The 20,958-nt window shown below is 40.5% G+C and overlaps 1 protein-coding gene across 5 annotated transcripts in view; it reads left to right on the top strand.

Annotated features, from left to right (window-relative positions):
* The window catches only part of ccdc88b (coiled-coil domain containing 88B), a 51,529-nt gene that overhangs the window by 18,675 nt on the left and 11,896 nt on the right, over nt 1-20,958 (top strand). For all 5 annotated transcript variants that reach the window (XM_042419306.1, XM_042419309.1, XM_042419305.1 and 2 more), the window contains exons 11-23: nt 1,066-1,212; nt 1,538-1,721; nt 1,947-2,062; nt 2,498-2,566; nt 3,761-4,474; nt 5,425-5,604; nt 8,793-9,133; nt 9,320-9,479; nt 10,802-11,200; nt 12,882-13,043; nt 13,943-14,220; nt 14,393-14,536; nt 16,050-16,236. In XM_042419306.1, the coding sequence (XP_042275240.1) occupies nt 1,066-1,212; nt 1,538-1,721; nt 1,947-2,062; nt 2,498-2,566; nt 3,761-4,474; nt 5,425-5,604; nt 8,793-9,133; nt 9,320-9,479; nt 10,802-11,200; nt 12,882-13,043; nt 13,943-14,220; nt 14,393-14,536; nt 16,050-16,236 (3,081 nt within the window). The remainder of the gene's footprint in view (nt 1-1,065; nt 1,213-1,537; nt 1,722-1,946; nt 2,063-2,497; nt 2,567-3,760; nt 4,475-5,424; nt 5,605-8,792; nt 9,134-9,319; nt 9,480-10,801; nt 11,201-12,881; nt 13,044-13,942; nt 14,221-14,392; nt 14,537-16,049; nt 16,237-20,958) is intronic.

A 20,958-nucleotide genomic window follows, 5' to 3' on the forward strand; every position in this document is an offset into this window, starting at 1 on the left:
AGGCGCATTGCTGTGCTTCTCGGCACATTACAGCCACCTGTAGATCAGTGGAATAGTGTGAAATGAGTTTTAGGACTGCGCATCACATCGCCTGCGTGCACATGCACAGGACAAACAAAACTGGGACCCACTCATAAAAAAACTTCTCCATAGCACTACTAGAGGCCAAAAACTCTACAGGGAACCTTTAATTGCAGATATCTGGGAACATGGTGAAATCCCTAAAAAGAAGTCAGATAATCAGGTTATTACTGACATCACCGGTTCACTCACTTCCGGTTATATCAGAATGTCTTGTTTAACTAAAACTGGTTAAACCACTGGTGCTTCTTGCTCTGTCGCACTGTGTTGAATTATTGTTGCGGTGTTTCCAGATCTCAGTAATCACTTTGGTGAGTGCAACATTAACGATGGAACGAAAAACGAAAGGACGAAACGACGGACAAAACTGCAAAAATAAGACCAGAATTAACTTTGAAATGCCATTAAGCATGCATTAATGATGTATTTCTTGACCCATTTTGTCGCTTTTATTGTTGCTATTTTGTTTTTTGGAATCATAATGAAATGTCAGGTTTTGGCGGTCATGCCTTAGAATAAAAAAGCAAAGGTTTCTTTCTAGAAGAGGTTAAAAGTTAAAAGCAGCTTTAAGTTATAGTGGGTTTTGATTGCAGGACATGACTAGGGCTAGTTGTAGTTTAAAGGTACAGTTTTACTAATTTCTACTCCTTTTGTACCACCCTATATGATCCTTGCTTTGAACAGTATATACACACTCTTGCTTCACTAACAATGCTCTCAGGAAATGCAGGAAATACAAAGTAGAAATAGTTGCAGCAGGTTAGAGATGGTTGGTACAGAACAAATTAAATTACAACCTTTTCTCAGAGAATACATTTATGTGTACACTGTGTACAATGTTGACACTGTTTTACCATCTTGTCTGCAAGCTGACAGATGTTTGGTCTGAACGTTCACCTTCCTAGAATCAGCTTGAAATGATGATGACTTCATTTAATCTTGTAAGTTCATGTTTCCTCTCTGTGTGCACGGCGCCCCCTGCAGGAGCAGCAGCAGCTGTGTGCAGCTCTGCAGGAGACCAAAGCTCTCCTGGAGGAGCAGCTGGCGGACGCACGGGCGCGCTGCTCCTATCTAAGAGAGCTGGAGAGGGACAATCTTCTGCTGCGTCACAGGATCATAGATGTTGAAGCGGTGGGTGGAGCAATGTGTGTGTACATGTGTGTTTATCTGCTTATCTGTGCACATTTGTGATTATATTTGAGTGTGTGCAATTGAGTGGTTGTGTACATGTTAGTCAAAATACATGTTGTTGACTATGTTTGTGTGTGTCTTTAATTTACTATTCAATAAGGAATTGCCATCTTTAAAATCTGTGTATTCTTTTATGGCATAGTAGTAGCATTTCATTCAGAATATCTGTGTTTGTTGTGTGTGCCCCTTAAATGAATGAATGTGTGTGTGTGTGTGTGTGTGTGTGTGTGTGTGTGTGTGTGTGTGTGTGTGTGTGTGTGTGTGGGAGCGGGACACCGAGAGGCAGCGAGTTGATGAGCTGCTGGAGATCAACATGAGCCTGGAGGCGGACCTGAGGCACAGCAGCAGCGGTGGCCATGGTGGCGCCGTTCCCCCACTGGTCGAACCAGTTCACCACCGTTTCCTCCAATCAGAACTGGAGTCTGACGAGGAGCCGAACGAAGTGATTGGTCAGAGCACCTGTCTCTCTGCACCTTGTCATTTAAGACATTTTAATTAACTGATAAGAGAAAATATGTGGAAGTAATGCTGGCCTACAGGTTATCAATCAACAATAACCGAGTGAATCTCTTCATATATCCATTTCTCCTGCTCTCCATCCCTATCTGTCTCTCAACTCTTTTTTTCATCTTTTCCCCCCCTTTATTCTTTATTTCTCCATCCCTCTGTCTCAGATCAGAAGCCGCTGAGCGTGGAAGTAGGCGAGGCGTCGACGCTGAGGCTGCTGGGAGCGGAGCAGGAGAACGCAGAGCTAAGGAGACGTCTGGAGGAGCTACAGGCTCAGCAGGAGGTCAGAGTTCAGGGGGCGGGGGGTTATCAGTTGTAGAATCAATCCATAAGAGTTTATCTTTACCCGGTTAAAGGTTAGAGGTCAAAGTAGGTCATCAGATTTAACAACAGACTTCAGCATACAATTAATGAAACAGTATTAGGGATCGAGATCAGTGATTGCTGGAGCTCCAAGAGGAGACAGTTAGATTAGAGAGCTTATCGCACATGTCCAACTCAATCGTATGTAAACAATAAAGAGTTTCCCTTTGATATAATTATCATGTCTTGGCTGTAAGAATGATGAAAATACCAGTACACCCACCTTTCAAGTGAACCTGGCATCACTGAGTCAGACATGTATCTCCTTGCTATCTGCACCTTCAGTGTATAGATACAAATGAAAAGCAGGAAGCAGCAGTCGGTGGAGTTAACCATCCATCTCCTCTCGCTGCAGGCTGATTCGCCAGAAGCAAAGGATGAGCTGGCCTGCCTGGAGACGGAGCATCAGAACACACTCAGGGAGGTGAGTTCAGAGAGAACTAATGCCGAGGTTATGTTATGTTCACATCCAATCAACAAATATCACTGAAACACATGTGGTTTGTGGGAGACTGATTAACATATTCTAAGAACATCCTTGATCGGTGTCTGATATCAAACCACATCTTTGATCAGCAAACGTGATCTGTTATGATTTTAGACTTACAGTGGTTTTATACGAGCGATAAAGAAGAAGATCATTGAATGTGAATACATTTAGCCACCAAATCTTTTTTCTGTAGTCAACAGAAAATGAGTTGATAATGTTTGATTTTAAACATTGACTAATTTAAGCCATTTAAAAGGTCAAATCTCCAAACTGTTCACAGTTTCACAAATGTAAAGATTTGCTGCTTTTCTCTGTTTCATATCAGTTTTGACTTCTGGTCAGACAAAATAAGCTATTTAAACCTTACTCTGGCATTTGCCACTTTGATATTACAAGGGTGAAATGGTTACAGTATGTAGAGTATAAATAATCAATATATTAAACGATAATAACAATAATCATCAGTGGCAGCCTGACAGTGTGTGTGATATAAAAATAGCACAGACTCTTGTTGTTTAACTTAACAGTTAATACATAAGCACATTTCCGCATATGCATTGTTAAGTTTTTGTTTCCATGAGAAGTGAATGTGGTGATTGGATGTAACTCAGCTTTGAACATGTGGTTACAAACATCTGGAGCTGCTACAACAGCTGTGTTTAATTAATGGTAATGAAACTGTATGAATCTACAGATCATTGAAAAACTTTTGAGAACAGTGGCGCAGCTGTACAGCTATGAATTATATTTCAAACAGTGTTTCCATGTACTCTGATTTGTACTATTTTAAATGGTAGCTACTGCCTGTCATTCTTTCAGGATGCCCAGTTCAGCCTGTTCAAGGGTTTCTGTGATTATTTGTGTAGAGTTGTGCCTTTGTATACTATTTTTACAACCATCCAAAAATCATCTAAATCAATCTCCAATTTCTCCTCACCTTTTATCCTTCTTTCATATTTCACTTCTTTTTCACTTCCTTGTATTGAACCTTGATACAGTTTGAGTAAGAACGAAGTGCATGTTCAGTACATGAAAGAACCAAAAGAAAGGAAACAAAAAAGAAAGTGCAAATGCAGTAGATTCAAAGCTGAAATTTCTCTCCCATTATGCTCCCATTATACTTTTCAGTTTCAAAACTTGAAGAATGAAAACGCCACTTTGAAGCAGCGACTGGAACAAATGGTGACCAAGCTGCAACACGTAGAAGAGAAGAGGAGCGATGAAGGTGTGAAGAAGTCAGAAAGAGAGGAGGCGCAGAAGGAGGAGAGAGGAGTCCAGGGCTCTGAATCCTGCAGGGGAGAGGGTGAGGGAACGGTGAGGTTGATGGAGGAGAGGGAGAGAAGAGGAGAAATCATTGGGATACAAAGGGAAGCAGGGGTTGGTGAGGAGGTTCTCCACGTTCAAGGTGGAAAAGCAGAACTGTGCGATGAGGAGATCCAGTCCAAACGCAGGGGGGAGGCAGAAGGAGGACGGAAAGACAGAGAAAAACAGGAGAAGGAAAGTGAGCTAAAGAAAGAACAGACTGTAGTAACAACAAGCTCAGAGATCCTAAATCATCCAAAAAGCAGAGAAGATAATACAGACCAGGACCAGACCACAGCTGCAGACCAGGCTGTATGCTCCCTGTCTGGTCCTGATGTCGAGCCTCTGATGACCCAGCTCCAGGAGGCCCAGGAGGAGGCTGACAGACAGGCGATGGTGGCCCAGGACCTGCGCTCCAAGCTGGGTGAGCAGAGCAAGAAAGCCTGGGAGGCTGAGCAGCGGCTGGTGCTGCTCGAGGCCGAACTGCAGCATCTGAAGAAAGCTTCAGAGAGTCTGGGAGAGGCCCGCAGGCAGATAGAGGTATGATGGATGGACGGATGAATGGATGAGTGTTTAACTAACTTAACCTGAGTTCATTTAACTCAGTTTGAAAGAAGTAATAATAAGATCTGGAGATCATGGTTGCCAGTAAGGATGGTAAATGAACAGATGGATGAATATGTGGATAGATTTAATGTCCATTAAGTTCTAAGAAAACATGCATTTGAGAAGTACAATCATTACAGGAATATGTTTTATGTTTAATAACATTTTCCAAATGTGATATTAAAGTGAGACTATTAAACCTTTGGAGAATAAATAATAGATAAAGCTATAAAACACACTCCTTGCACAGTTCAATACACTCACAGGTTGTGCAACTACAGCCTCACATGGTCTGGTATCACCAGTAACTCATGATGGCTGTTTCATTTCACTCACTTTATGACTCTTCTCTTCTTGTTGCACTGATAAACTGATAAACATTTCAATGCTTTTATCACAAAAATACATTAAATTAGTAAACACACTCACCTCCCCAGGAGACATATTTGTTGCTTTCTGGTTGCCTAATGATGATGCCTTTAAAGCAACTGACTCAAGAGAATCCTGGAAAATGAAGAGAAAGTCAATGTGTGATTATCCTTTAATCGGCATTTGTGGCCACACAGCAGCTGTGCAGCAAAAGTAACATAATCTTGCTTTAAAGAAAAGCAAAAAATAACTGTAAATCTTTCTAAACTGATATGGGAAATACAGTACATTTTGATCATGATTCACACACTGATGCAGGTAGCAACTACATAGTTTTTATTTAGCACAGAATTATCCTAACATGTCATTTATTAAAAACATCAAGTCAGTGTCAAAGTGTTTTCTGGGAATGTGTTTTCAACAGTGAGGTAATCCATGTGGATGTCTGTGTGTACAGATGGATAGGTGCACAGCTGAAAGAATATCCTGCCATTTCTCTCTCTGGGGTGCGTTAGGTTCTTCAGTCAGACGGTCTGGTTATGGAGGAGGAGCTGTGCCGCCTACGGAGCCAAGAGGAGCTTCACAGGATGCAGACCACGGTCATCGCCACCCTGGAGGGAGAGCGAGCAGCACTGGAGAGAGACAGGGACACGTTACGCAGCACCGTGGACGCTCTGCGCACAGCCCAGCGCAAGGTTGGAGAGTACACATGAACCAACACACACTCATGCATGATGCAGCTGTGACACCAAACATTTCCATGACCATGGCAGATGTCACTTTACCTTGGGGAAGATGGATGATAGCAGAGGAAAAAAAGTGAAAACCATGTGAAGGGGAGCAGAGGATTTTTTATATAATATAAATCCATAGTGTCAAAATTTTACTCAATTTTTAATAGCTGATCCTGTAATCTCTTTAATAAATACAGCTGCAAGCGGCAATTTGCAGGTTCAAACCTGCACTCAAAAGAAAGAAGCAGGTCAATCGGCCAAAATTAAAGCTGTGAGCAGCAACGATTGGGTTTCAGGCTTCACAAAGGTGAGAAAAGTCACTTCAGCTAGTTTAATTCTGTTTAAGGAAGGAGTGAGACCAATCACACACTTGTTTCATCATCAGAAAGCCTGCAGTATTACAATAATTGTGCTGTCAAAGTTCTGCCATTCGTCCCCCCTTCATCAGATTTGAATGAAACTCAGTGCGTATGTTCAGGAGATAACGCAGGATGTCTCCAGCGAGTTTAATCAGGATCGCTCAAAGGCATCTTGAGTTATTAGCAAATATATGATAGACCATGCCCACTTGCACCGATCAGTATGGCCTTTTAGATTTTGGTTAGTATCGGAGCATGCACACCAGTTTTGGTGAAATTCTGTCCACCGGCTTTTCAAATACGCGTTTGTGACATTTGTGGCGCCCACTTATGGGTTGGACTCAAAATGCTTTGGTAGACTTATTCCCAATCACAGACGTTTTGTACCTTAATTTATGGTGATTGGACAAACAGTTAATGAGTTATATACAATATTCGCTGTTTGCTTATAAAAGAAATGTGTATCTCAGTCTCCCAAGGCCGTATACCAAATTTAGTGTTGATAGAGTAAAAATACAAAAAAGTGGATGTCAAATTACTGTTTTTTGCATTATGCAAATTGGCAAAAAATCCTTCAATGTGGACCTTTATGGTCCAAGAGGCTCTTTTGTAGAGCACATTGAGCTGGAAATTTTAAGGCAATTGGACTTACAGTGTGAGGGGCGTGGCCTTTCTAAAATTGCATTTTTAAGCCTTAATTACAGTGCCACCATCTGGCCGATTGAGCTCGCATATCCTGGGAAGCACATGCACATTATTTCCAATTATAGGGCCAAGTTTCATGGTTTTAGCTCATTCCAGCTCACGGCAGTTTGAGCCGCAGAAAAAAACATTAAATAATAATAATAAACCAGCACAAACACAGAAGGGTTCTAAACCCTTCGGAGTTTAAAGCCTAATTACTTGGTTACATTAAATGACAGAGGTTAAACTTGCCAAATACATCTATGGCTATGATACAAATTATAACATGGAGAAAACTGTTCAATAGGAAGCAGATTTGACTGAATAATTTTTTTATGCACTTAGTATTGAAGAAGTGTTGTGAACCGGCATATTCATGTATTGACGAGAAACTTACCCATGCTCAGAGGAGAGATCACAGGTTAAGATTTCAGCACAACTTCTTTAGTGGATTTTACCTTGATGAAGATCCAAGGAGAAAACTCAGTTTAAACCACACATCAACTTTTTTTTTCTCCAGACACTCCACTGCAGGATGTAGTGTGAAGGATGAAGTCTTTGTAATTTTTCTCAAAGAATGCGATGCAGAATACTATTTAAGGTGCTATTTGCAGTAAAATTGCAAGACATGGGAGAAATTGCAAGCTAAGGAAAAGAACAGTGCTAAGTCAGCATTAAAGAAATACCATGAAAGGGATTCATGAATACCTCCCATTCAGAAAGAGTCACACACAATTCTTGTGATTCTAATGTATTACCCTCCCTCTTTTGATGAAGGGAAGATCCAGTGTCTTTATTGTGGAGGTTGCATCTGTACATATTCCCAAACACTACTGTACATATCTTTTAAATACATTATAATACATTATTTGCTGAGAAAGCACCATTTATCTGTTTACAGTCAAGTTCAGATATGTTTCAACTGTCTCTGTAATATAATAGTTTCCAATTTAATACTCATTAAATGTTAAAAATGTTCTGCCATGACACCACCCAGTTGTATGATCCCAAGACTTTGCATCCGTGTGTCATCTGGTGTGCTAACACAGTATTTCTGTCTATGAAGCAACCAATATTCTTGTGCACTATCTTTCTAGTATTACTATAGTACTACTGTATATCAAACAATATATAGAGATAGATAAAAATGTGGAGTATTCCTTTAATTTCTGAAAACAGTCTGAACAAGTTACAGCAGAGGAGTTGCTGTGGTTTAATTTCAGTTCATGAATTATAAAACCTAAGCTCGACATCAACACAGTTTTATATTTTCATTTATGTTTGAGATAGATTTTGTGCTCTAACTTTCAGAGTAAGAATCAAAGAATTAATGGAGATTATAACGCTGTGTGTTAAATGAAACATGAAGCACTTACTCTACTTCTTTCAGCTGCAAGGGAAAATAAAACACAAATAGGAAATTACACCTCATCAACATTCTCTTTTGTTTGCTTCCTCGCTGTTGAGTCAGTTGATTGGAACTGAAATATGACCAAAAATGAAGTATTATGTTGGTCATTTCATGCAGAAAAAAAAGACTTTTTGGAAATGTTGCAAAGAGTGATTGAATATGCATTCATTAAAGTGCTCCTAAAAGAAGCATTAAGTAATTTCCGACCAACAACTTCAATAAGTTATAAAAAGAGAGAATCACTTCAAACCAGACTTCAGTTTAAAGGACATCCTCAGTTTGGTGTTTTCAGTAGTTAAAAAGAGGCATAATTTCTGAGTTTTCATATCATACACTGTATGTTGTTGTTACAAATTGTTAGTTTTTAAGGTTTCATTTCATATTTACTGCCAGTTTTATTGCTGCCATTTTCAGGTGTTTCACTTATGGTCTAGCCTTTTATTTATTAGTTGATCGCTTACATTTAATATATGTAGTTTTTCAATTATGTGGCCAGTTCCTAAGCTACACTAATGTCCTCTTGGAATATGTACTACTGCTGTACGTTTTTCATATGATACATTACTTATGTCTCTTTTTTTATTTGTGCATGGGCGGCCAAACTAGTTTCACCTCTAGGAATTAGTTATCTATTGTAATTTAATCTAAAGTGACCAGTAAGAACCATTACTCATCCACCTTCCTTTTTATGCTAGGGCGACCAGTTAGAGCTGACCACCCAGACTCTCAGGGCAGAGCTGGAACGTCAGGCACGCAGTTTGGAGACTTCTCGACGTCGGGAGGAGGAGTTGGATGCAGAGCTGCGTGAGGCCACCGTGGAGGCCGAATCTCTGGCCCGGGCACGAGACCAGGCGCTGCTGGAGGCCTCACGTCTGGAGCAGGAGAAAGAGGTGTGTCAGTCGGAGCTGGACGGCCAGCGGAAGGAGGGGAGGCAGAGGGAGAGGGAGGCGGCGAGACTGAGGCAGCAGCTGGAGAGCACGACCTTGGCCCTGGAGCACAGCAACCAGAGAGCTCGGGCTCTGGACACCGAACACAGGTACACACACTTAACCTTGATCATGAGCTAAGGTAGCAATTAACTTTACAAGGCATCAGAGGGAACTACTTGGCTGAACCATGCATTTATCTATAATGTCAACTCTATCTTCATTCAACCTGTGTCTGACCTGTGTGTGTGTGTGTGTGTGTGTGTGTGTGTGTGTGTGTGTGTGTGTGTGCGCAGACGTGTGTGTCAGCAGCTGTCTGAGTCTAAGGAGCTCTGCACTCGGCTGCAGGACCTGGAGAAAGAGCTCAGCACTCGATTAACCAGCATGGAGGAGGATAAACAGCAGCTGCAGGAGCAGTACGCAGATGCTCAGGCCAAGATTAGCTCTCTGTCCCAGGTGTGTTTGTGTGAGTGTGTGACATGGTAGTTTAGTCACTGACGGTGGGTGAACATATAAGCACTGCTGCAGGGATGTAGTGGAGGGTAAACTCAACTGAATTCAGCTTTCCTCTCTTATCTGGAGAACAGAGTTTATACTGCATTTTAAACTGTGTTTGTGACATACAGTAAATTCACAGTAATAACAGTGTATTATATGATATTTGTCAATTCCGTACTACATATTAATACAGTATGTTTACGCTGACAAAGTGACATAATGTAGTGTACATTTGCATATTCAATTTTTCTGGATTTCCCTCTGTCCCACAATGCAGTGTACTATAGGAAATAATGGAGTCACCCAAAACAAATTGTGGATGATTGTGAGACAGCTCTAGGAACATTTTCAAACAAGAACTACAGACATGCCAGTAAGTCTGTGAGGCTGTACTTAGGCACAGTGGTGCTTTGGGTAAAGTGATAATGCCAGCATGCTCGCAATAACAATGCTAACATGTTGATGTTTAGCAGGTTTAATGATTGCCATGTTCATGATCTTAGTTTAGCGTGTTAACATGCAAACATTTTCCTCACTTGCAGTAAAGACTGAGTGCAGCCGAGGGGAATGCCAATTGTTTTGCAGGCATTTGGTCATGAAACAAAGTATTGGACTAATTCAAAATTTAACTTGATGATGGTACTAGATGAAAAGTCAGAGGATCATCAAAGTTTTTACAATTTATCCTGACATTTCTCTCAAAATCACAAATGTCATCCTTACGGTGGCACTAGATAAAAAGTTGGGAATCACCGAAGTGATTAGGATTCATCTTCTGGGGACCATGAATGTCTGTACAAAATTTAATGGAAATCCAACCAGTAGTTGAGATATTTCAGTTTGGACCAAAGTGGTGGACCGGCTGACCGGTGAACCGACGTCTCCTTCCATAGAAACAAAATAGGGTAAAATTACTGGAAAAACATTTCGTTTTCTGCTTGTTAAATGTTATTGGTAGGAGCCAAACAAAGCTTGAGTGATGCATCACATTCATTTCAATTGTCTAGTAATTGCAAAAATTTATATTATAGTATTGTGAGGAATAGTATGGTATATATAGTTCATACTGCGTCATACAGCGATATGACTGATTATATCAAGATTTTTCTTTTTAAGCAAATGTAATAGAAACAAACTTTTATGATATTTTAATATAGACCAGCCAGTAAAGTTAATTTAGTCCACATATGTAGTTTTGTTTTGTCTCAGGATGATTATTGTTTTTATTTCGTACAGATTATAATCTTTGGACACTTTGTTTCCTATCTCTCTCTTATCAGGACCTATCCAATGAGCAGGCTCGTTCTCACGGTCTGTCCACTGAAGTCGAACACCTGAGATTGAAACTACAAAAAGCTGAGGCCGAACTTAAGGGGGCGACTAATTCTCTCAACCAATCACAGGAGAGAATAGAGTCTCTCTCACATTCCCTTAAGAAAAGTGAATCTCTTCTCCAGCTGGAAAAGAGAAGAGGAAGTGTGGACACGGACGCTACGCTTAATTCAAATTCAGACCCCTCAAACGAATCGCATATTTGTCAGACACAAATCCAGGGGACGTCACCTCTGGATCAATCCCCCAAGGTTGGCAAAGGTCATGACCTTTCCACGACCCATGATTATGCCACAGGAGAGACAGAGAGGCAGCTGAGTGAGAGGTTGATAGAACTGGAAAAAGAGGTGTGTATCTGTGTTTGAATATATTTCTGTGTGGGCCTTTAAATCTCATTTACAGGATGTCTGTGTGTGTATGTGGTTCAGTTCAACTTCTGTGCGAGGGAGATGATCTATATTATGTTGAAATTCTTGCTCGAGGGATGCTTGACGTCTATCAAATCACACTAGCCCACCACTTCCCAAGTGCAGCACTTTATTTCCAGAACTACAGCTTTATCTCTGCTCATCAGTTTTTATAATGTCACCTCGGCTACTGTTAATCTTCCTTATCTCCTCTGCTTCTCTCTTGCTTTAGCTCTTACTATTTCTTTCTCTCTAACACACACACACACACACAGACACACATAAACTCTTACATCAAACTGTAAGGGGTGGCTCCAGCACCACCAAGGTCAGGAATTTCATTCAACACATTGCTCAATAGGTACGGTGCTGCATTACTACGGTTAGGATTTTCAGTTTTGAATGAAGATAGATGAAGTAAGGGTTCACTTCCTTATCTCCCTCATATTAAGGTGCAGGTAGGCTTGTTGCTACATTGGCAGGGAGAGGAAAAAGCAGGAAACTTAAAAACACCAGTGAAAAAGTACAAATCCCCTGTGCAGTGGGTGCTGGTAGGCAATGTGAGAAGAATCCAAAATGAAAAAAGAGCTTCTGCCACAAAAAATCAGCTCCAGACTCTTCAGATGATGTAAACATGAAATGTGTTGTTGCTTTGCCAATTCTTGCTAAAATGTTAATATAAATCCATAAAGTTCAGTGGCTGTAGAGCTGACTTTTGGTGTGCTGCAAGCCCAAATTTTAATTTTGGATTAGAGCTGCAATGATTAATCGATTAATCAATTGATAGAAAAGTAATTGGCAGTGATATTGATAATTGAATAATCATTTAAGCAAAAATGGTAAAAATTCACTGGTTCCAGTTCCCCATATGTGAATGTTTTCTGGTTTTCATACTCTTCTATGATAATAAACCGATTATTTTTGGATTTTGGACTGTAACATGTACAAAACAAGACATTTTGAAAAGTAACCATGGCCTCTGACAACCTGTGATGGACATTTGTCACAATTTGCTGACATTTTACAGACTGCACCGATAATCGATTGACAGAGAAGATAATCAGTAGATTAATCAATAATGAAAATAATTGTTAATTGCAGCCCTATTTTGGATAAAAACACCTTTTATACTTGAAGCAATTTTGCAAAATATTGTCTGTTAATTTCTAATGTAACCATCATAGTGTCCAGTCAACATATTTCTTTATTCATCAGAGCAGAATTGATAAAGTCATGTGTCACAAATAGACGCAAATGTGCTGATCGGATTATTACACACATGCAAAGATTCCACTTGGACTAAGGAGAAAATGTGGTAACACTGTACAATTCAGTTTCAACCTTTATGTATGACAAAAGATGAATTTAATTTCTATATTTATAGATTGACACAAATGTCATATAAAGCTGCAATCTGACTGGGAGCGCCTGGAAAGGTCAGCTGCAGATTCAGTCCAAGTTCAAATAATATGGATATTTTGAGCGGTGTGTGTGTGTATGTGTGTGATGGTAAAGGTAGGATAGCTTCTGATGTGGCAAAGACTTGCCTGTTGATGCTCTTGCCATATGAAAATGAAATAATTTTTTTTTTTTCTCTTTATCTCCTCACTCTGATTCTCAGAAAGCGGTGGTGGTTGCAGGGCAGGAGGCTTTGCTGTCACGGCTGTCCCAGTCGCAGGAGGCGTGTGAGCACCTTAAGGAGCAGCTGGAGGCTCTGCGCCGAAACTCCCTCAGCCTGCAAGACTCCTGCACCCGACTGCAGACACTCAACACCCAGCTACAGGTGACCCAACACACAGATAGAAAGCATGATCATGGCTGAAATTATTTACCCATATTGAAAACAAAAGAGTTTATTGGACCTTTCCTTCGGTCTGCTTAAATTAAAGCACACTTTTTTGAATTTCGACATAAAGTTTTCAAGCACCTGTTACATTATTGGACTGTAAGACTGCTTTGAAGAGAGGGAGGCGCCCTTTTCTTAAAGGAATAGCTTAACAATTGGGAAGTATGCTAATTTGTTTCTTTGTTTAAAGTTAGACAAGACGATCTAAACCTCTTTCATATCTCATATCATATGTAAATATGTATCCGGTGCCGGCAGCTGGTTAGCTTAGCTTAGCTAATTAACGACTGGAAACAGGGGAAAACAGCCAGCCAGAGGCAACAAAATCTGCCTACCAGCACCTCTAAGACTCACTTATTAACAAGGATTAGTTTATGTTTGGGACTTTTTCTTGGCCAGGACCAGTGACTTCCTGGAATCTCTGCTGGTTGCCTGGCAACAAAGAGCGGTATCTTCTCATCTAACACTTGGAAAAAAATGTCAAACTGTTCCTTTAAGGTTCCAGTTGTAGACTCATTGACGCATTGAATCTGGATTATTATTTGGACATCTTGTGGTATTTGGAAATGACCACAATGCCCGAAAAGGCGAGAGTCTAATCCATTGTTACATATTACATATTCATATTCATTGTACTTTTTATAATGGTATAGCAGTGCGTATAATTTCTACGTAGCAGTAGCATCCTGTGGGCAAAAACCATTATAAAAGGTGATAAAATCTTAATAAACCTATAGCAAAACTTCAAATGTACAGCTCGTTACTTTCAGTTAAACCATCAAAATGTCTCTCTTCTGTATTGCATAATCAAACATACACAAAACAACACACCACAGGTGGAGCAAGCGTCACTGAACTCCCAGCATGCAGCAGTGCTGGTGCGTTGCAGTGAGAGTGAGGCCCGGTGCGCGGCTCTGGAGGCTGAGTCCAAGGTGTGGGCGCGGGAGCGGGAGGAGTCAGCGGCCAGGACGGATGTTCTGAGGCGGGACCACGAGCGGATGACGGCACTGCAGCAGCGGCAGGAGGTGGAGCTGGAGGAGCTGCTGGAGAAACACTCTCAGCTACGGAGCAACAACCGCAGCCTCGAGGCCCAGCACAGGGAGCTGGAGGCCAGGTACGAACACACACCGAGTGCATCAAATTAGAATAAAAATCCTAACTGTAGATCATTTTGAATCTTTTTCTGTCTAACACACAAACTCACACAGACACACACCTTCTATCTTAGTCATACATTTAAAGTTGCAGTTTCTTGTGGGAGTGAATGTTGTGTTTGCAATCTCAAGGTACAAGGAGTTCCTGGATGGTAAAACCCAGCTAGAGGAGAGAGAACGAGAGATGAAGACGGAGAGAGAGGAGATGGAAGCAGAGGCCCAGAAGAGGATGGAGCAAGAACGGGAGCTGGAGAGGCTGAAAGATGACAACGAGAGGTAACAAATATACTCTCCAGTCAGCTTCCTCAGCATCTCATTCATGAGATCAGATCATCTTTTCACTTCGCTCTGCTCCCTGCACTCGAGTTCATTTGAATATAGGAGAGCAGCAGCATTAATGCTTCTGTATGAAGCACAGGGAGCAACACAGTAATTATTTTAATGCAAATGCACTACAGGAAGGTACAGAATACATATTTTCTTGATTTAAAGCTTTTGGGCACAAAACAGCAGCACAGAAAAACAAGGCAACAACACAAAAGACATCAAAAAACAGGATAAAGGCAGTACATGCAACGAATAAGGCTTTTTTTCTTAGTTTAAAGGAACACCAAAGGAACAACATTGAAGGCTTTGGGACTGAACACATTCATTCATCTCAGACGTCACCATATTGTTTCACCTTGAATTTCTAAATGTTTTCTTAATTACATTCATGTATAATTAAGTCTGACATGGAAAACAATATCGAGTGCCTCTGATTACATTTTATTTTGAGGGTGGTGGGTGTATAAAGACAACGATCATCATCATGAGCTACGTGTGTGTACCATAGTTAGTTAATCAACCAGGTTTTCATCTTCATATTGATGCAATTGATTAATGACAGACTTCTAATGATGGGTTGCCAAACTGGAGACAAGACAACCTGCTTTGCTGGTTGTTCTGATGACACACGACAGAAAATACATCAAAAAATAAAATTAGCAGACCTATGTCTATGCATTAAAAATGCCCTTTAGACCTGTTGCAGTCTGCAGCTTTTTTATAACAATTAATGGTTTGGGTATTTTCTTTAGGGAAAACTTCACTAGTCACAGCTTGTCAAATGTGAATATGTTCTGGGTTTCTTAGTCGTCTATGATTGTAAATTAAATATCTTTGAGTTTTTGATGGTTGATTGGATGAAAAAAGAGATTTGATGATGTCACCATGAGCTCTGGGAACTCAGGATGTGCATTTACAGTATATTTACTGAAATGTTACAGACCAAGCTTTTAAGATAATAATAGAATCTGAATATATTTGTTAGTCGGTGCCCTAAAGGAAATATAGGGACTGTGGTTGATTTTCTTTATATTGAGCCATGATTCAGTTCTAACTTACATAAAAAGTTTAATTCCAAAAGCAATTTGAAAACACATTGTGAAGATAAAATAATGTTTATTACTGAATATTATACAATTTCCCCCAAAGTGATCATTAGATCTCATCTCATCTCATTACAGTTTTCATTAGAAAATGAAACAAAGATGATTGCTTACCTCTATAATGCTACTACAACCACTTAGTGACTCCAGCTATGCTCCATAATGTGGTCTTCAACCATTTCATATGAGATGATGTCAGATTTATCTATTAGTGGTTGTCTGGCTTTGCGAGGATGTTTTGTAATAATACAATAATGAGCTTTACTTAGAGAGCTCTTACCAAACAATGAAACAAAGCACTTTGCAGGACACATAACAATGACAGTGGTGAGTAAAGTCCATGTGTGTCGGTGCTGCAGGCTGCAGGCCCAGCAGAAGGAGGGGTTGGCGTCACAGGCGGAGCTGCTGGCTCAGGGCTCGGTGCTGAGGGGGGAGCTGAGCGCCTCCCAGCTGGAGAGGACTCGACTGGAGGGGGAGCTCAGCGCCCTGAGGGAAACCAACCAGAGCCTGGACCTCAGCAACGCCCGCCTCACCAGCCAGTACCAGGTATTAAACATACACACGCACACACACACACAGAAACGCACCTACACACCTGCAGATACACACAGGTGTTTTGTACTCAAGCTGCCAGTTGATCATTTGTATGCAAAAAAAAGGATTTAGTGCTTCATGGTGGAGACACTCGAATACATTACACTCTTGAAATAAAAAAACAAATTTATTTAAAGTATTATTGGGCAATTAAACAAATTTATTCAATATTTATGGCAGGTTTTAGAGACTATTTTGCATAGATGTGGTCAGAGATGAATCCCTATCATATCATCATTGGGAACAGTGACTGGCTGATTTTCTAATTCTTGATATAAAGCCAATTTCAGCTTGACATATCAGAAAAAATGAAATATTGGTATAAACAGTATATGAATACCAAGTACCTAATAATAAGTAGGGGCATCTTTTGCCTTCAGAACAGCTTTAGTCGTCTGTGAAATTCTGTCCAACAAGTACTGAATACTGAAAACTTTCTTCTAGCAGGAAAGTTTCCCAGACGCTGAAGGGATAAACAAGTTGAAATTGGACTTTATGGAGCTGTAGGAGGCTACTACACTTGGAAATTAATATTATGCACTCGTGAAATTAGAAGGGGCATCACCTCCATTGATTAAGTAACAAATTAATTAATTAATAATTGGGAGGAAAATTAATTACATCAAATGAGTCAGTCTGAACTAACAAGGGATAGGGATGAATAGGGAACACTTAGCATATATACATATATACAACTAGAATGGATGAATGAATGAATGCACGACTGAATAGGTAAATTAAATAAGTTATTGCCGACAATGAATTAATTAATGAATGAATGTTATCAAAAACAAGTCAAAAGCGCAATGAGGGGCAAATAACCCTAACTAAGGCCAACACAAATATAATTTTGGATCGCTCTTGGCATCAACTCTGACACAGAAGCATGGCAGATGGTTTTCCTACTGTTTCCGTGGTGATGAAGGGCTGATGATGAGGCGAACTTCCCGGAAAGCGCCGAGCAGGGCAAAGCAGACTCAGTGATTGTCCGGTTGCCAGGGTAACAGCCAGATGAGAACCGCTGCAGCAGGTTCGGTGAAGCACTCAGGTTCACTGCTTCCCAGGAGGGTGGATCCAGTCCCGGACTCAGCTGAGGCCACACAGCAGACACACAATGGTGTTCTGGGCTTGTTGTTGTTCAGTGGCAGGCTGCAGAGTTTGGATGCTGGAGCTATAACTAACCAAAAAGTCTCGAAAAGTAAAAAAAAAAAAGGTTAACTAAATGAAAAAAAATAGGAGATTACAAACGGTCTGTGGTTTTAGGCGTCTTTTTCAGTGTTTCTCCTTAGTTGAGAACTTCTTTTCTGGAGCTCTCAGCTGTCAGCCAAAGAAAAAAAAAAGGACAACACTCAAAATGCCAGACCATCCCGGCTGGCAGGGCTGAGAGGAATACAGAAGAAGCAGCAGCGGTCAGAAAGCCAGTGAGCAAGCCAAAAAGTACCAGACAAAGAGTTGTAAAAGTTTTTATAGCCTAGGAGGCGTGTTTTGAAATGAAAAGGATCCTTGGCGCTCTTTTGGAGGGAACGCCTTGATTACTAATTAATTTCTTTGTGTGGAGAGAAAACTGGCCTTCAACTTAAAGGAGAATCATTTTTCTTATTGAATATTTGGAAAAGCTGCATGCTTACAAATTGGAGACTCACTCATTTCTGTAATCGATCCCAAAACATCATGAAAACCTGTAGGAAAACACATAGAAATTGCAATATTGATTAACCAAATAAAGACAGAATAACATCAATACCTACATTTTCTAATCTGTAGTTAAGAACTATTAAGGTCTTAGCAATCAAACTATAGCTAAATAATACTAATATACTTAATTAAATAATTAATTAATTAAATAATAAGTTAAATAATTATTGGTTAAACAAGTCAAGATACATATTTTTACACATTTTTAGAGGCATCAGATACTCATTGTGAAGAGGAGGAGAGGGATTTTTAGTTCTGCTCCATGTTTCTACTGGTCTTTTTAAGCCTTGAGGTCAGAGGTCATTGGGTCTGTGTGCTCTTGTATACACACAGATATGTTCTGTTAGACTCAAACATCATAATGTTTATGAAAGAATTTAGCTTCTTATATTCTTGGGTTTGTTCTCTACATAGTCAACCAGCAGATGTTTCAGTCTGCTGCTTCATCCAACTATTCATGAAACCATTCCTGAATCACCTGGTCCTGTAAAAGCTGGTGAAGGTCTTCAGATAAATGTGTAGAAATCCAGTTTGTACACGGAAAGGAGTACCACAGAATCAGAGCAGGATTCAAGACACGTGCTGGATAATTCTTAAATGACCAACCGTTGTCCTCAAGTTTGTCTACACAGGAGGCTGCGTTTTTCAGTCATCCACCTTAGATATATGTCTCCATTTTAATTAACACATCTGTCTACACAGGCTGCGTAACAGCTCATGTTTCACTCACACTATACATGTGTGATCACAAAGTGTATTTTTACACTTAAAGCCTATATTCTTCCGTTTTATGTGAGTAACTGCAGTGATTGTGTGTTGGGCTCTGAGCGCTGCCAAAATGCAGGTGACCTTTACTCAAGTCACTGGTCCTAGCCAAGAAATTGTTCAACACATACTGAAAGCCCCTCATAAAATGGCGTATTGTCCCTTTTACTATTAGCTTTTTTTGTGTGGATTAAGCAAATGAGCTATAACATGTTAATTGATGAGCTTTAGAGGCGCTGGTAGGCAGGGTCAAGCTAGCTGTTTCCCCCTGTTTCCAGTCTTTATGCTCAGCTAAGCTAACCAGCTGCTGACACTAGCTTTGTATGTTTTGTACAGACATGAGAGTGGTATCGACCTTCTCAGCTAACTCTCAGCATGTGAATGAGCTTATTTCCCAAAATGTTAAACTATTCTTCTAAATGACCAATAAACAAGCAGAAGTTGCTTCCCCTGATGGATCTAATCTGTCACAAATTTTGCTCTCGCCGGTTTAATTTTCAGCTTTTGCCAGATAATTCATTTGTCCAATCAAGTTAAACTGTCCATTATTCCAAAATATTCGATAAAGGTGTTAAAGTCAGCATTCCCAGTAGACTTCTATCTTATTCAGCCTCCCACAGTGATCCTGCTCCAACACACAGGCTTCTCATTATACTGTTTTGCAGAAGGAAAATGGAGCGGAGGAGAGGTGACTGATTAAAAGTTAAAGTTCAGTGTGAAGCCTGTGGAGGCTCTCAATTAACATGTTGCCGTGGTGGTGCTAACTGATGGGGCTAGATTGGACAGAACTGTGACCAAGAATGCAAAAATGATTGAAGACAGTTTCACAAATAGGAAATTATCTCTACCTTGGCTCTACCTTCTTGAAAGACTACTTTTTTATATCGTTTTGCACAATTAGTGAAACATTAGTCATATTCTCAGATGAGATAAAGGCAGATTTGGTATTTTTCTAAACATTCACATATACAAGAAAGCTTAAAAATGAGCATTTCTTTCTTTTTTTCACTGCTTAGTGTTGCTCCATACACCTGGTGATGGTGTTTTGTGTGTCTGCCTTGAATGTCAGCTCTGCCTTAAGCAGCATCTTTATGAGACTCTCAAAGCTCAGGCTTCATTGAGCAGCTGAATGAATTCTTTGGCCATTTGTGAAGCTGCAGTTTGTGTTTGTTGCCTTTCAGTCAGTCAGTCAGTCAGTTCTCACTGAGCTCTGACCTGTCGCTTTTCAATTTGTCCATTTTTAGCCATGCTAGCAGCATCTGTATGTCTGTGTGTAGGTTGGTCGGTCCACCACTTTCCATTCGATGGATTGACATGATATTTTGTACAGACATTCATGATTCCCGGAGTATGAATCATCCTGACTTTGGTGATCTCCTGACTTTTCCTCTAGCAACACCATGAGGTTGACGTTTGCTCTGGTACGACCCCGAGGTCGTATGAACATTTGCTATATATTTGTGTATGTGCTTTAATCCCCTCTGTGCATGTGGTGTGGATCTCTCTCTCTCTCTCTCTCTCTCTGGTCATCCTGCTGTGATGCCTGTGTGTGATGGGCCGCAGGTGAGCCCGGCTGATTGTCTGATTGAATGGTTGTGACTGTGTGAGTGTGTAGGTTGTTTCACGGAGTAGATTGGTTCCAGCCTCCAAGCTTGCAGTTTAAAGGCCAGCTTCCCCCAGCTCCTGCGGCTCTCCTCTCTTCACTTCCAACCAACATGTTTTGGTGTGAAATGTTGTATCTAGATTTGATAACGTGAAATACCAGCTCAGGTTTGGTAGGGGTGGGTAGCATTTTTGTTTTTCTGTTTCTGTTATGCTAGGATCGTTAGTGATTTGTCTTTTAGTTCCTTCTATTTGAGTAGGTAATTTTAGGTTGCTCAGCTTTAGTTCCCTTTTGTTTATTGTTTTGCTGTTAACCCACCCTGAAGCTAAAAGATTTTAAAATAAACCTTTAAAGGGCTGCAAATCCTCTGTTGCTGGTGGTTCTTGGGAGCTGAGAAGAGGGGAGTCTCATCTTTCATGTGGCGCCAGGGTTCCCCCTAGGCCGGGTCCTAACAGTGATTTTGAGTAAAATGAACAGCTATTGGATGGATTGATGGATTTTCACAGACATGCATGTTCCCCTTAACATCAACGTTAGCATACATTAGTATTTAGCTCAAAGCAGTGTTGTGCCTAAGTAAAATCTAACAAAGCCGCTAGCATGGTTATAGA

The sequence above is a fragment of the Thunnus maccoyii genome, chromosome 8 (genome assembly GCF_910596095.1).
Source record: "Thunnus maccoyii chromosome 8, fThuMac1.1, whole genome shotgun sequence".
NCBI classification, from domain to species: Eukaryota; Metazoa; Chordata; class Actinopteri; order Scombriformes; family Scombridae; genus Thunnus; species Thunnus maccoyii.